Source organism: Pholcus phalangioides, unplaced genomic scaffold (assembly GCF_987345545.1).
Source record: "Pholcus phalangioides strain wild (caught in Gottingen) unplaced genomic scaffold, Ppha-v1.0 ptg000005l_1, whole genome shotgun sequence".
Classification (NCBI taxonomy): domain Eukaryota; kingdom Metazoa; phylum Arthropoda; class Arachnida; order Araneae; family Pholcidae; genus Pholcus; species Pholcus phalangioides.
In genome coordinates, this window is record NW_028301598.1 from 11,132,459 (window position 1) to 11,149,800 (window position 17,342).

The window sequence follows — 17,342 nt, forward strand, 5'->3', positions numbered from 1 at the left end:
CATTTGTATTTCCCCCAAATTGATTTAAAAAAATCAAAGTTTCCTACATGCTACTCAAGTGGAGCATCCGCAAGTTTGAAACACTTTCAATGCCCCCTGCTGCTAGTCTTCATAGAAGGCTCCACAAATCAACTAAGGTATGCATAGATTCCTTTGGATCATACACACCAGAGCTTATGGATTATCATCCCTGAGAGGTATGGTAGATTTAAGCACAATGCAATCACACAGATAAAATTGTGAGTGGTTGGATGAATATGAGGAAGAATTCACATTAGAGTACCACAGTAACCCAGAGTTGAAAAAATTGATGCTCACTGAACCTAACTGAGCATCCCTGTGACAGCCTAGAGTGTGTTCACTTTACAGATGCTTCACCCACATGCCCCTTTTAGCAGCCGTCAGATATGATACAGTCAGCATGGCTCTGTGCCACTTTCCAGAACCTTGTAAATTTACTCCAGGTGCATCTACATGCACGGCCGTCTTAAGAGCATTATGAGCCCCCAGGATAAGTGGTTTTTCTGAGGCCCTACCTTATAAATTTTAGAAAATTTCAACCAGATCTCATTTTTGTGAAGCTCTTCTTCTCCTGAGGCCCCCCGGGACATGCCAGGCTGGTCCATGTGTTAAGACGGCACTGTCTACATGCTGGCACAGCAGCCATAACTCTAAAATGGCAAAAATAGGACAGAGTTGCTATGCAGTTTTACGTTCCATTTGCGCTCATTTATCACCCCTTTTCGTTTGGCAGATTAGGTGAAATTCACCCTGCATATACATTATTATGGAATTTTACCTCTGAGGGCTTGTTGTCAACCAAAGCAAAATATTTAGCTTTGAGGCATGTACATGGCATGGCCGCTGATGCTGCTCCTCTTACTATAAATAGCTTCTATTGTACATGTAAAAAAAAATAACTAAGCAACCACTGACTCAAATTATAAAAAACTCAGTTACTCGGAATAAAAGCTGTTAGACTCATTAATGTGACTCGAGATTGTATAACCAGCTTAAAAAAACATCTTTGTCCACAAAAATAGAATGATATATTTACACACAGATGATATGTTACACTTGCGATCTCAAAATATAGTGTTATGGGCGGTGACCACTGAGCTCAGATCAATGAAGGCTTTCTGTATCTCATGGCAAAGTTCGTTGCTCGGATCCAATGAGTTGATTGTGCGTTTCACCTGCTCCTCACTCTCTGGTAATGAAAACGGATCCTTCACTTGCATTAGCAGGTCTAAGTTTCAATAAAATAAAACATCAACTTAAAATTTAATCAATTTTTAATGATAAAAAAATCAATGAATATTTTGAAAATATACAAACTGCTGATTTTTAACACACGCGGGCAGACACACACACACACACACAAATAGTAGGTGATAATTTCAACTGGTGAACCAAGTTGTAATCGCGGCCAGGACTATGGGACAGCACTTGGATCTGGTAACCCAGAAACTGGAACCGAAGGATGCCAAAATGTGTCTCAAACTTGTAAACCAATAGAAAACCAACTAGCACTGTGCCCCTTCCCCCACAAGAAATAAACCTGTGTGGTGCTGAAACAGTCACAATATTGACTGTTTTGCTTTTTTTCTTCTTAACCATTGTGCATGTTAACTGTAATCAAATGTTCATGTGTGTTGTGTGGCACAACAAGTATAAATAGTATGATGTACAGCATATGTGTGTTACTTTTATAGTAGATTTCAACTTTCTGTTGATTTTTTCCTTTATTTTGATCTGATTATGTGTTCAGTTGTTTTTAACCATTTATACTAACGTTTTGTTGTGCTTAATCTAGTAAATTAATTGTTGGCCTGCTTCCATCAGTACTTGTATCAATGTTATTCTAGAATGTTAAATGACATTTCACTCCTAAAAGTCAAACCTGTACTTCCCCATCCAATGCAGACATCATGTTACACAATACAATCATACAGTCACAGTGTACATATAATCTCCAAAGCAGAATATGCTGAAAACTGTGATTTACGTTGTAGAACCAAGCACAGGAAGAATTTTAAGAAAAGAACTCTTCTATGTAGAAAATGAGAATATACAGGATGAATTTTAAGAAAAGAACTCTTCTATGTAGAAAACGAGAATATACAGGATGAATTTCGCCTAATCTGCCCAACCAAAAGGGATGATAGGCAAGCTCAAGTGAAACATAAAATACAGTAGTCACATCTCTTACAGTTTTTGAGTTATGGTGAATAGAAGGAACATCTCAAATCTGGAAAAATCTAAATTTATGAAGTCCCTGAGAGACCTACACATAAACTAAGGACAAATATGAAAATAAAATAAAAATCGTATAAGGTGCCACCATTTCCATCCAAATGGGCTTAATGGCAAGCTGCAAGTGCTGAAACATTGGTGAAGTGAAAAATCGAATTGTAGACAAAATCTTTAACCACCAATTCTGCAAACACCCTTTTATCTACAATCTGTCAAATTTACCAAAAACTTATTCTCTCCACAAGCTTGCGAAATAGCCTATAATAAACAATATCCGTGTTCTAGTACAGGAGAAACTTAGCCTCTCATTTGCAATATATCAATGAAATTGGCATTCATTGAAGTAGATATTCGACAAACATTCTCACAATTGGCAGTTACAGATTTAGGCGATAACTTGATTTGGCAAAAGAAATCCTATAAGGCAGCGATTCTCAACCTTTTTTGACTCGCGGAACCCTTTCTGGTATATAATTTCTATGGAGGAGCCCCGTAGGCCTACTTTTTATTCATTCATCAAAGTTACTGATTTATTATTATTCAAAAATACTTATAATTATTTTTTCCGAATTTACTGTGGCTTTTGTATTTTTCTCGAGCTGCCGCAGAGCCTCTGGGGAGTTCACACAGAGCCCCAAGGGCTCTGCGGAACACCGGTTGAGAACCGCTGCTAAAAGGTGACACCGATTTCATCAGAATATCTGGATTTAACGGTGAGCTACAAGCGCTGAGAGATTGGCAAAGTGAAAAAATCTAATTGTTGCCAAAATCTGCAACTGCAGATTCTGAATGTCTACTTCAAAGAACACCAATTTCAGTGATATGTTGCAAACACAAAGCTAAATTTCTTCTGTGTGTGAACTAGAACACCCATATTATTTGTTGTAGGCTCTTTTGAAAGGTGCTGGAATGAACGTTTTCTGTAAATTTGACAGATTGTAACTAGAAGGGAGTTTGCAAAATTGATGGTTACAGATTTTGGCGACAATTCGATTTTGAACTTTGTTAATCTCTCAGTGCTTGTAGCTCACCATTAAATCCAGATATTCTGATGGAAATGGTGTCACTCATGGGACTTTTTTCTGCTCTTTCCAAATATGTACTTAGTTCAAGTGTAGGTCTTCCACAGAAATTTCATAAATTTAGGTTTTTCAGATTTGATGAATTTTATTTCTATCCACCATAACTCTAAAACTGCAAAAATAGGACAGAGTTGCTATGGAGTTTTACGTTCCATTTTCGCTCACTATCATCCTCTTTCATTTGGCAGATTAGGTGAGATTCACCCTGCATATACACTATTATGGGAATTTTACCACAGGACTTGTCAACCAAAGCAAAATATTTTGCTTTGAGGCATATACATGGCATGGTCGCTGATGCTGCTCCTCTTACTATAAATAGCTTCTATTGTACATGTAGAAAAAAGAACTAAGCAATCACTGATTGAAATTATAAAAAAAATACACACATTCCCTCTCTCTCTATTATTCATTGTTACAGTATTTCCTGAAAACTGAGCAAGCTTCCCAGGCAACTCAAAAAGACACCTGATCATAACGCAAAGTTAGACAAGTCAATGAAATAATGTAAAAGTAAATAATTTAGTTACCTGCAGTTGTTGGAGGGATGCTAGAAGTGGCACAGATCCTAGATAGAGCGATCCTACTCAGTTGCATCAAAAGATGTGCGACTTCTTCACAAAGAGGGGGAAAAGCTTTACACATCCTCACAAGCGCTTGCAAAATAGGCTGGAAAAACTCACATTGCTCTTGGCTGGGAAGAACTGTAGACAGAAAATGAAAATACCAAATAGCTGAATATAAATGCATAACATAAAGCTTCAATTCACTTCTGCAGTTTAATGATTGGACAACCTTTGCGTGTGTACATCTTTTTTCTATAAATTTAAAATCATGGTTGTTAACTCAAGAAAATATAAATTATCTATTTGACATTGTAATGTAATCTTCTTTCATCTTGAATACTCCACTAAATGCTGATTTTCTTTTTGTCTATCAACTCCATTCCTGTTGCCACTTATTTCTGTATACAAGGTGCAGTCAAAAAGTTTAGAAAATTGTCCAACATTTAAATAACAATGTGGGTTAGAAATGTGTGTTCATGTTATGTGCAGGCCTAGAAATGAAAATTTGAAAAAAAAGTAGGAAAAATACACCATGTGTAGAAAACATCATTGACAAAAAATAGGAGGGAAAAAATGTAATTCCCAAATTATAGTGGCATTTGAAAATGTTGTGACATTCAGATTCCCACCTTATATGTTTTAATTATAGTATTATCTATTGATATTTCAAGAAACTCAAGTTCTCTCTCTCTCTAACGACTTTAACAATCTTTCATTCCCACAGAACGTAGGATCAAAAACAATGTAAGCAAAAATAAAAAGATATTAATCAAATTTCTACTGTCACTTGAAAAATCTGAATAATGATCATGATCCATTTTTCCCCCTGCGCTTCTCAAAAAAAAAAACCCTGTCTAGGTGCCATATAAATGTAACATGCACGTATGCTCAACCCATTGCCCAAATGTGGCTCCAATCATCCGATGTGGCCCATGACTTCACAGCTAATTTTGCAAAAATGAACTAAGCAGCACATTTCCAAATCGTTCAAGAGACTCTGCAGTCAGTGTTTGCTAATACACATCCAGATGTGTATTTCATGCATCAAAATTCATTTTTACCCCTCCAAATTTTGTTGAGTGAAAATACTGCTTCGACTTTTAGGTAATTATTTTTAAATAAAGTTATTTGTTTTTCATAAAAATATCTGTTTTTGCAAAACTACAACATAAAATTTTGAAGAGTGAAATTACTCTTCAAAATCATTTTTTTGGATAAAATTGCCCATGGCACAGTTTCAGGTGGTTCGTGTCACATTACCAGATCACTTAAATGACCTGCGACATATTTACAGATCACTGCAGACAGTTTCAGATTACTTAAGTTGCCCACGCTGCTGTTAAACTTCACTTAAGTGACCTGTGGCACATTCCTAAATCACTTGGGTAGCCTGTGGCACTGCTCATGAACACTTAAGTGACCCATGGCAGAGTTCCAGACCACTCAACTAGCCCACTGCACATTTATATTCATTCAAGAGCCTCGCAACACATTTATATTCATACAAGAGTCTCGCAGCACATTGACACACCATTCAAGTGCCTTGCAGCACATTCACACGCCATTCAAGTGCTTCGCAGCACATTCACACGCCATTCAAGTGACCCACGCCAGTAGTGTACTTACAGGGGGGTGGCTAAGCAGGCTTTAGCCCAGGGCAGCAAATTCTTAGAGGTGGCAAATTTTGGAGTACAGAAAGAGGGGGGGGGGGGTGGAGAAAAAAAACCTTTTTTAAAATTCACGTTTCATAAGCGTATGGAAGTGTCATATGTGCCATTTCTATAGTAAATAATATATAATTATTAAACCATATTGTTCATTTTTGGTTATTTTTTGTGTTTTTTCCACACAGACTGCCATCTAAACCTTCCTATTTACAGTGTGCGGCATTCCTAAATAGTATTGTCACAAGTAGAGGTGGGAGGGTGAGTAGGCGTCCAGCGAAGCAAAGTAGCTCTCATTTAAGATTACTGAAGGTGTTGCAAAAAAGACAAAAGAGTTCAGCTGACATCCCCTATAGAAGAGGGGTATCTTCTTCGGAGAGATACCTATGGAGGTTATTGGTACAGTCATGGCCAACTAGATATGCATAATTTTTTAGTGGGCTACGGTACAGTAGTCAGGATGAAAAAAGGGGGGTTCTTTCCGTGACTAGAGGCTGCTGCACCCTTCCTAGCTGACCAGAAAGAACATTTCAATGGCTCAATTTTGGTTCTCTTTGAAGGTAAAAAGACAGAACATTCCACTGATTTTAACGACGCCAGCCATATCAGAAAGAATCAAGATGCTTTTATTGGGCCCGGTCGGACTTTGGCTATGGTTGACCATGTGGGGGAATAGAAAAAGTGTTAAGTGCTATAAATCGAATGGATGAATTATGAATGGATGAACAACTTACTTTATTTTAATAACTATACAACCCCTTGAAACATGAATGATGTAGCTGAAATTCCTGACGTCGCACATTGACATTCCGCAAGAATGACTTTAATATCTATCACTGTTTTCTTGCTATTCCCATTTTGAAAACTATCAGATGATTGTGGGACACTCTGTGTATTCAAGTAATTCAACCATTTAAATCACACGAGTGCACAAACCACTGGAGGGCCCAGTCTAGAATTTTAATCGGTCCACGAAACTATTTTCAAAAAGTATTTCACTATTTCAAAATACACTTTAGAACTTGCGGTTAAACATAATATGTATAGATATTATGCAATGTATTATTTATTTTGTTGCTAGACTATAACCAAGTACGCAGAAAGTATCTTGGCACCATTGATTGGTGTAGAGATACAATTGAATTAAATTTATCAGTATTTTTCATCGATGTGTTGACGTCTACTGGTCGGAGGTTGAGCAAACCCCTATTATATGGCAATCATTATATGGAACGGAATAGGATATGAATAAAGGACAGAAAAGTAAAATTTAGGTGCAGCTATGTACAGTACTATTTTTTTAGCTTTTGTTTATGATTTATCAGTAATGGCGTGGAAGGGGGTGGAAGGGGGAGGGGTAAAAAAGACTGAAATGGGAGGGGGCGGAAGGGGTAAAAAAGTTGGACTAAAATAAGAGGAGACTGCAAAATTTGTATAGCCCACAGGCGGCAAAAACGTAAATACGGCCCTGACCCACGCCACATTTACATGTCATTCAAGTGACCCGCAGCACATTCCCAGATCAGTAAATATGTTGCAGCATATTTAAAGATCAGCACAGTTCCAGAGCACTCACTCAACCCATGAAACATTTATCACCCAATTAACCCACATCACAGTTCCACATTTTTTAAATGTACTGCGGCAAATTCCCAGATTATTTAGGGTGTAACATTGTTGTTAGACCAACACAGAAATAGTCTTTAGTCTAGTATTTCAATGTGATATTTATTTTGTCTTGCCTTTTAATTCGTTTCTGAGATCAATCTGCGAAATCATATGCCGCCAACGGACCGCCATGTTTACAGTTTTGTGTTGCCAGATGATGGATATCATAGTTGTATAATATTATTCTAAGTTCATGTGAGTATGTAAATTTATTTGACAAAAATGTTATGTTGATTTTAGTGGCACTGAATCTAAGGAGCCGCTCGGAATCGTCAAAGTCATAGAATATTTCCATCACTACCTCTTTATGGTCAGAAATTTCTCCTTCGCACCTCATTAAGCTGGCTGTTAAACTTCAAGAATCCTGAGGGTCAAGTAGCTCGATGGATACAACAGCTGCAGGAGTACGACATGGAGATCCAACATCGTAAAGAAGCACTGCATGGAAATGCCAATGCCCTATCAAGAAAACCATGCCCACAGAATTTTCGCCATTGCCTCAAGGCAGAAGAAAAGTAGAGGCTGGTGAATCTTACTATGAGACAGATAACATCACAAGTCTCAAGTGATGATCCATGGAGCGCCGAGAACACCCGGAAAGCTCAACTAGAAGATCCCGACATAGACTAATAATGGACTTGAAGGAACCACCGGACCCTACAGAATTGTGAAGAAACTGAACGATGCAGTAATTTGAATTCAAAGAACTCCATCACCAAAATGCAATGTGGTTCACCTCAACAGACTGGTTCCCTACCACAGTGAGTGACAAAGTACAACCGGCCGACTTGAAGATTGAATTGTCGAGACGAACAATTCTAAAGAAGGGACAATGTTACGAAAAACATTGTAGCACAATTTGTTAAGATACCATCAAACTTGCCGATGCCCTGTTGCCAAACAAAAAATGTTATGGTACGGTGCAAAACATCCAGATTTTTCTGGAACATTGATTTTCTGCCAGTCCAGTGGCGCCATCAACTTGGAAACTGTAAAACAAAGTTTTCCTGGAATATCCGTTTTTCCTCAAAGATTCAACCGCACCTATAAATAGTGAGGCAATCACAAGAGAGGAGAGAGTTGTTGGACTTTACGCTCAATAAGAGAACTCTGATCTGATTAGCAGATATCTCTGCTTGTAAATACATGTAAAAATTGCTGTTCTGTGAAGTATTGTCAGACAAGTCAATGCTTAAAACTTTATACAAATACAAATACTACGCCACAACAGGCAGATTGCCCAACGAGGTGGCTGACTTAAGAACATCATGAATCCCCGAGCCATTTTTTGGAGGCCCTACCTACTACTGGTACACTGCTACACCACACATGCACACCCCCCCCCCGCGAAACCCCCCAACGAATCGGTACATGCGGGAATGTGCGTGTACGTGTAGTGCAATCTGACGTAAAGTTTGTTTCTGTGTAATGCTTGTTATGTGTAGTGCTGTCATCTGCCCCCAGTTTTTCTAACTATGAGTGAAGTGTTATGGTTGCATGATTTACCGTTGTAGGACTGTTGCTCTCTGTGGCAAGACTTTTTAACGGGGAGATCGGCTCGCATTTGCGCCTTGAAGTTGGGAACCACAGAAAACCAACTTCAGCCGACCACCACTGTGGGGTTCGAACCCGGATCCTCGCATCACGAGTCCGGCACTATAACCACTCGACCACCACAGCGGCCTTGCGATTAAGGGCTTAAGAATTTTGAATATGCTTTTTTTAAAATTAATTTGATCTAACCAAAGAGGCCTTGGGCGCACAAGAGAGAGGATGCAAAGTCGGCAAAAGTTTGGCTTCCAGCACTATGGAATGCAAAAATTGCACCTTGTCCTGGAAATATTCAAACTGAAAATAGCTCGATTCTTTTGAAATCAAAAATAAATAATTTGAGTGTTATTGCCAAATGACAGCAAATCAGTGCAAGGCCATCCAAGATAAATAAATACATGCTTTGTCCTTGACTTTGCTTTGCATCGTTTCCCAACGATGCTTGTCACTTGTGTAAGCAAAACATTGTGAGTTTTACCGCTTACTTCTGACGGCCAAATGGCTCAAAATCCTTCCATCATAATAGAGCAACAGGGTCTGGATGATTATACATAAATTTACCCAATAGTGATTTCAGTCTGCAAACTTTTGAGACAGCTCTTACGAATGATACACAAAACAAGTTTTTACAGGTTGTTATTAGTAAGATAAACTCAGTGATCACATTGGTAAGCAAGAAGTTATCATAATGATCACTCAAAATATTCACAATTCAAAGATATATCTTACCAGAAAGTAAAGTGTGACAGATATTGATGCACAGCTTGGCTATGCTAAGAGATTTTGGAATAGCATACTGGAGGCAAAGGTGAGAAGCCAAATTTACTGCAAAAACCTGTAAGATAAGAATATTCATAAGAATGGCATTTTTAAGGACAAATCTTTGAAAAGAAATAACAAAAGCCTCAATTAATGAGTAAAAAGAAGGGAAGGAATTGGGCTTATCAGTAATATAATATACTATATTAACTATTCACAACAAAAATGCATTTTAAATCTGCTTAAACCGTGTTTAATACATGAAAATTCATCATAGTAAGTAATTGATAAATGTGAAATATTTATAAAACGAATGATCAGATTAACTTTATGGCACATTAAACATAATAGTATTTATTTATTCGATATTACTTGGACAAGGCTTATACAAGGGAATTCGGTAGTAAAGCTTGACAGAAGAGACAGTTGATGACACAAAAAAAAATCAGAAAGTGCTGTACAATCAATAATGTTTGATGGAAGGTTGTTCCAATTGTTATTGTTTGAGAAAAGAAACTAAATTTGTGTGAAACAATTTGCAGATGTAAAGATGAGTTTCAATTTTTGGAAATGGTTAATTCTATTGGAAAAGTATGAAGCTGAAGTTAAGAAAATTGGAAGTGTCGATATGAAAAAGGCTGTGAAGGATTTTGAAAAGGAAGTGGTTGGATATTGAGTTCAGTAACGGAGAGGCAAAGGATGACCAATAGTTTAAAATGAATAATATTTTGAATAGATTCTAATTGTCCTATATTAGAGAGAGTATGAGGGTCCCAGATTTCACAGGCATATGAGAGTACAGGAAGGATATAGGTTTGGAAGCAGAGATGTCTGAGATGATGGTTGGAGTTTTTAAGGTTTCGACGAAGAAAAAGAGCTTTTGGTGACACAAAGACGTAATCAACATGGAGGTTCCAACGGAGGTCGGCAGAAATAATTAAACCCAGATATTTATAATAAGAAACTTCAATGATTAAAGAATTATTAATAGAGTAAGAAGAATCGAGGGGAAGTCTTTTGCAAGTAAGTTTCATAAAAACTTTTTTGAAGAGTTAAGGGGTATTTGTGCTAGGACAAGCACCAATTCCGATATAAAATGTTGAGGTTATTTTAGAGAGATGCTTAGTCCGATTTGTTGTGCACTGTTTGGTAGATACCGCAATCGTCTGCTAAGAGTCTAATATGGCAATTGATGGAATTAGGAGGATCGTTTCTCCTAAGCGCAAAATTTAAGAATATGATTTGGGATTCCATCGGGGCCAGTGGAGATGGATTTAAATTTTTTTTTAAAAAGATTCAGAAGGCCTACTTTAGTGAAGACGGCAGGACTAGAGTTGAATAATGAATAGGAAAAGGAGTACTGAGAGGGTGTGGGGTCAGAGGAAAAAGCCCGATTAAATTCTGTGGCGATATCAAGGTGAGAAGTTAGGTCAATGTTATCAGTTTAAAGGGAAGAAGGACCAGCTGATTTAGGGTGAAGAAAATTCAAAATGTTGAGGGGTTAGTTTTAAGGTATTGAGATAAGGAGTTAGTTATGTAATTTGTGGTTAAAGAGACATTTTGAAGAGGTATTTGTGAAGGGAACAGAGACTTTGCATTTTTTGATAACAGCTTTTCAGGGAAATGGGTGCGAAGAATATTACACCTGTAAATAACTGATACACAAATTCATTATAATCAATTAATCATCTAATATTACTGATTTGAAATAAAAATAATCCAAAAAAACATGAGTTATAATAAACCTGTTTTTCAAGATCTGCTAAGCTCAGTAATTCTGGCAAAAAGTCCAGACAAATATGAAGCGAAGGAACAGAAGAAACGACAATTGGTAATAAATCACATGGGTAAGTCTGAAAAAATAAAATAAATAAACATAACATGAGATCATTTTCAATATTCACTGCAAGAACTCAAAAGAGAAGTGTCAAATTTGTTGTGAAGCACAAAATTTTTTTGTTCACATTAAAATCCATGTAAATTCAATGTTTATTAACTCTGGGAAATTCCAAGACTCAAAGAGCAATATCATTGTGTATGAGATAACCATTATATGGGAGTTTCATGATATATCAATCCATTATATTATGTTTATGAACCCCAGAAAAGTAATTAGTGACTGTGTATAATTGAATGCTAGAGCTTAATGAGAATTTTTATAATACCTGGAAGTGAACAAGTTTTGCGAGACCAGGATCAGAAATGAAAACCTGATGAAGGTGTGAACAAATGATACTCTGAACCTCTCGCAAATTATTTAAGAGACCTTTGCATTTCTGAAAAAGGTAAGAAAATTAATGCATTACATGGTGCATGCGAAAAACACAGAAAACCTCAAAACCGGAACACGTTCACAATATCAATAGCATCATAATACAGTTGAATCCCCTTTCAACGAATACTGTTATAGCAAAAATCTCTTTTTAACAAACAGTTTTTAATCACCCAGATAAGTTTAAATGGAAACAATTCAAAAATCTGGAATTCCATTATAACAAAATTTCAGTGTAATGAAGTGATTTCTCTGGTCTCTTGGAGTTTGTTATAATGGGATTCAACTGTTATAGCAAAAATCTCTTTTTAACAAACAGTTTTTAATCACCCAGATAAGTTTACATGGGAACAATTCAAAAATCTGGAATTCCATTATAAAAAAATTTCGTTGTAACGAAGTGATTTCTCTGGTCTCTTGGAATTTGTTATAATGGGATTCAACTGTATATAACATTAATCTAGATAGAAGAATGCTGCTAACGATAAATGCACATTTTTCTTTTTCATTTTACTCTAAATTTAAGCTTTAAAAAAAAGAACCTGCATTGTTTTAACAAACTTTTGACTTTGAAAGACACTTTGTATTTTTTAGTATTTGTATTATATGTTATGGAAATTGTGAATTCATATTTTATAGATTCATATGCAATAAAACCTTGATAAGTCATCACTCTCATTAAGTTATAATTTTTCTTTGATCCTGTCAGGTTTCATAGATAACAATGTCATTAAACTCTCAGTTACTCGTTACTAATTTCAGTTAACTAGTCGCAATGGAAAAATTTGTGAGATAGGAACAGATGATTTTTATGGCTTCCTTTAAAAAAAAAGCTTAACAACTGTACTGCTATATGCTCAAAAGTGACCATAAAATCCTTATGTACCAAAACTGGTACTTATGTACAAAACTTCACCCCAGGGGGTGAACTATCTCTGCGGTCCTTAGCCGAAAAAAAGTAGTTAAGCCCCGATTTGTCCTTAGATGGCCAGTAGTTCGACTTTTCGGTACTATCTCTAAGCTAAGGACTTTTTTTTAGTAGTTACTTAGGACCGCTGCTAAGGACTGCCTAGCACCAGTCCTAAAGCAGCAAGAAAAGTAGTTCACGGCGGCCATCTTGGAAAAGAGGAAATTTCGCCACTGGCCGCGAGCTCTCGCTGTGATATTTAGCGATGAAATATGCTGTTTTTTTTCGAATTAAAATTTTTTTTACGATAATAATGACAGACATAACTTAGATTATATATTCGATGTCATCAAAGTTGAAGTGATTCATCGTTATATCCTCCAAAACCTGCTGTAGTATACATACGTGTATGTTGACATCGGCGATTGAAGCCACGACGAAGTGCTAGCATGTTCATTACTGAGGTAAGAATTATTTTATTGCTATCGAACTATATAAGAAAAGTGTTAGAGATATTATTAATATTTTTTTGCTCGGTAAATGCGTTATTTAAAAATATAAATGGACATAATGTCACGCAATCAATAGGGCAGTGGATCCCACTTGGTAATGCTTATCAAATAGCCCATGTATATTTTGGGTTGTATTGAAAATATTTACATGGCGAATGAAAGATGAATCTTCAATTACGATAATATCAAATTGAAATTTTACATTCTATGTTTTCTGCTACATTAATTTTTTTTTAATGAAAAATTATGTCTAAATGAATTGAGCACATGCGTAAATAAATAATTACAAATACAATTCATTGATAATAAATTATAGCACCTAAATGACAAAAATTTTAATTAATTTTTTTGTGATGAGTAATGGTGAAATTGAAATAAAGCATGGTAAAAATTGGCAGTAATGTTAAATATTAAATTTTGTAAAACTCATGCACTAAATTTAGTGTAAAGGATTAAAATATAGATTTTATATTTTGAACTGTTCAAATGAACAATATTGTAATACCTAGTGAAAGTTAAATTTTCAGAAAAAAATCATATGCTACTACTTTAAAAATTGCACTCTGTAACTCGCTCTGAGATGAATATTTAATAAGGAATCATTATATATTTTTGTTGATATAAAAAATGAAATTCGTACAATGGGACTAAAAAACAAAGTTTTAATTTCAGGCACAGTTTTTAGTGCTGAGGTATATATATTATAATGAAAGGAAGCAGATTAGTGTTTGAAACATATTACTACTTCAGTATTTGGGTTATGGCCTTGCTGTGTGTGTTCAAATTGAATTTTTTGCCAAAAATTGTTTTTGATTTTGTGTGTATGGGTAACGACAGAAAAAAAAATTTCCATGTCGAATTTAAAATATAACATTTTGAGATGTTATGGAACTGAAACTTTTAACATTTAAACTTTAAACAAGCATTTATTTTTTAACGATGTTGTTAGTAAACAGCTGATATATATATATATATATTGTATATACATTTGTGAGACTTTTCTAACTCTTGAAAAATTTTGTTTCCCAGGAACTTGGCTGTAGGTAGCTACGAAGTTATGTGAAGGTTTTCAAGGTTACCAAACAATTATACCAGAGCAAACAAAGGTAATTTTAATTCTTTGTATTTGACTTTGACCAACAGTTTCCATTATTATTTTCATGTAAAATAAAATATTTCCATGCATGATTTAATGACATAAATTTTAACATTGTGTCGCATCATTTTCACTGATTTCATTTGTATCAACAACCCTAGTGGAACAAATACAGTCGAACCCCCGATTTAATGCCACCATCCCACCCAAAGAATTTTGGCGTTATATCAGATCGCAGACATAATAGCGTTTCGGAGAGGCTGTATTACATAAATTCACACGTTTATTAAGAAATGTATTTCAGTGTCTCATTTATGTTGCATGATGAATAAAATAACCTATTTTATACACATTCAATTTTAAGTTGAGAAAATTCATAAAAATTGTAAACTGTAAAATCACTTGAATATTTCTCAACATAAAACTTAACAGAAACATACTTCCCTCTGAAATTATTGTAATTTCAGCAACACATTTTATATGTGCAAAAACAAAATAAGCAAGGGGGGGGGGAGGTGGCATTTTTTTTAGTCCATACCATATTGGTTTTTCTTAAGAAATATCTTGCTATGAGTAAATTTATTAAAGTATTTAAAATTGAAGTATTTTCTTTATAATCATAATTTTTTCAGATACTATTGAAAGAACAACTCTTTTTGACATAATTGAATTGAGCAAATTAAGATAGATTTCTTAATGGCTACCTGTACCACTCAAAATTTGACCAGTGCAAGTAAAAACATGTATACTGTTGAAAAACCTGTCTTGGCTATATAAATGAGAGGGAGGACATTAAAAAAAACCTTTAGAAGCTTTGCTAACTGAAAAGCAATATTAATTCTTTGAAAATGTTATTATCATATTTACTGATTAGCAAATTTTGTGAATGGAAATATTAAAACAATTAATATAATTGACGACAAATAATATCATACTTTTTAACTAGTAAGACCATACAACACTGTAAAATTTCTATGTTAATTTAAGTAGGGTTCCCCGATCCACAAGAGGTTGCTAAGGATGTGTTTTAGAGCGAAGCTGAAAGTAAAGTGAAAATTTGAAGTTAGCTGCGTGCCAATAGGTTTTTTCCCTTCATCTGTCTGACCAAAATTTTAGGGTAAAACCATGGCTCGAAAAATTGAAAAACATTTTAGGTGCCGGCCAAATTTCTTGGCAGCCAAGCATATTTTTAGGAGAAATAATCCAAAGTAAAAACAAATTATATTCAACTTTTTCAGCACTTGGTGATGATCTTCACATATTGGAAGATGCAGACATAAACTCCAAATATTTTGTGATCTGCATAGAAAATTTTAGGTGTCAGTATGATTTTCTTTTTTGCAATGTTGGCTCCTAAGATTTGTGAAGCCCTAGGTAAATACATCTAGACATGAACAAGTGCATCTGCGTGCAATGCCAGGCCTCCCTTGTAAAACACAGTTGATGCATTTTGGATCCTACTGTGATAAAATGGTGGCGAGTCGACAAAGTACTATTGTGCGCGAATTATCTCTACTTATGCAACTAAAGACTGTTATAATTTGAAATCAAATATACAGTACATTTAAAGATTGATAAGCATAATAAAGGTATTTTTTTCTTCCTCTTTCTAATTTCAGGTAAATCAACATTTGAAGATGCAAATGAAAATGAATGAATCTCAAAAAATTATATTCTTGAAAGGTGCGATTTCTAAGAACAACAAATAAATTGTGATTATGATAACTCTCTATGAACATATGTTTGAAATAAAATGTTTTTGTATGACAAATCATGTGTGCAAGTTGTTATTCAATTCATGTTTCTATTAATCAACTTCAATCATTCATCTTCTAATCAACTGAAATGAAATATACGATCAAATGAAAGTTATAAGGTGAAGTTATTTGTTGGTAGCTAAAAATGAAACAGATAAATTGATGAAAGATCTTTAATATAGAAGTATATATATTTTAAATATTGAAGTATTCACTTGCATTAACAGGTAAGTGCTCATTCATAGAAAATCATGTTCTGATAATATTTTTTAATACTGAGAAGAAACCCATAGTTTAAAATACAGAACTACAATACGCAGCAAGGCAGTTAATTCTTTTAATTATAAATTATCAATAATTTATTATTTTAGTTGCTCCAGAAAGAATTTGCAATTCGTTGTTTCAATGAATTTAAAAGGAATAAAAATGGATAATAAAAAATCATTTAACAAATTGGTCTTTAAAAAAAAGTATTCAGCTGGGGCCTCAAGTACGGCTCCCGAGGTGAATAGGGGGCCCAAAAATCTATAATTATTTTGCATAATAACCCTTTCAAGAAGAGCCCCCCCCCCCCAAAAAAAAAGGAAAGTCTGCCTCGAAAAGGCACATTACGGCCATAGGCTCAACTAGTGCCGGTAACCTTAATTTAAAATCTTACATTTGGTTGTAAGAATTTTTTTTTTCAAATTTTGATTTCATCAGTATGCGACCCACTTATATGCAGCTGGGGTCCCAGATACTCGCTTCTTCAAGCATCCAAAAGTGGGGTCCATGAGCTCGGACAAGAAAAATACTTTGACTATTATTATATACTGAATCTTATTCTAAATAAAAATCCCAAGATGAAAAATGCAACGTCCTCATACGGTTACAAAATAATTAAACTAGCCAGTGATATTAGAGTAAAAAAAATTTGCAAAACACGGGTGACAAAAAAATGTATGGCGAGTCCTTCGGAAAAAAAAGTTTGTTTACAACATGTTTGTTTGTAAACATGAAATCGCTGCCACAACCCACTGCGGAAAAACGATTGTTAAATAATTAGTAGTTGTTGTAGGCTTCAAACGGCATCCCGATTGGTTAGAGATCTGTTACTCTCGAAACCAAAAATTTTCTCCCCCTCTAACTACTGTTTCACGTCACGTGACCTTAAGGACTGGTAGTACATAGTACCTCTTAACTACTAGTAGTTGAAGCGGTCCTTAGCTTCAGTCCTCCGACCGGTAGTTCATTAGGACTAGTAGTTACTAAG

General features: G+C 35.2%; 1 protein-coding gene across 1 annotated transcript in view; it reads right to left on the reverse strand.

The window, feature by feature from the left end:
• Positions 1 to 1,000: 1,000 nt before the first annotated feature.
• The window catches only part of IntS2 (integrator complex subunit 2), a 49,465-nt gene continuing 33,123 nt past the window's right edge, over positions 1,001 to 17,342 (reverse strand). The window contains exons 14-18 of the mRNA XM_089232315.1: positions 11,712 to 11,822; positions 11,292 to 11,399; positions 9,517 to 9,622; positions 3,869 to 4,042; positions 1,001 to 1,249 (exon numbers count right to left, since the gene is read on the reverse strand). Of these exons, the coding sequence (XP_089088441.1) occupies positions 1,086 to 1,249; positions 3,869 to 4,042; positions 9,517 to 9,622; positions 11,292 to 11,399; positions 11,712 to 11,822 (663 nt within the window). The 3' untranslated portion in view covers positions 1,001 to 1,085. The remainder of the gene's footprint in view (positions 1,250 to 3,868; positions 4,043 to 9,516; positions 9,623 to 11,291; positions 11,400 to 11,711; positions 11,823 to 17,342) is intronic.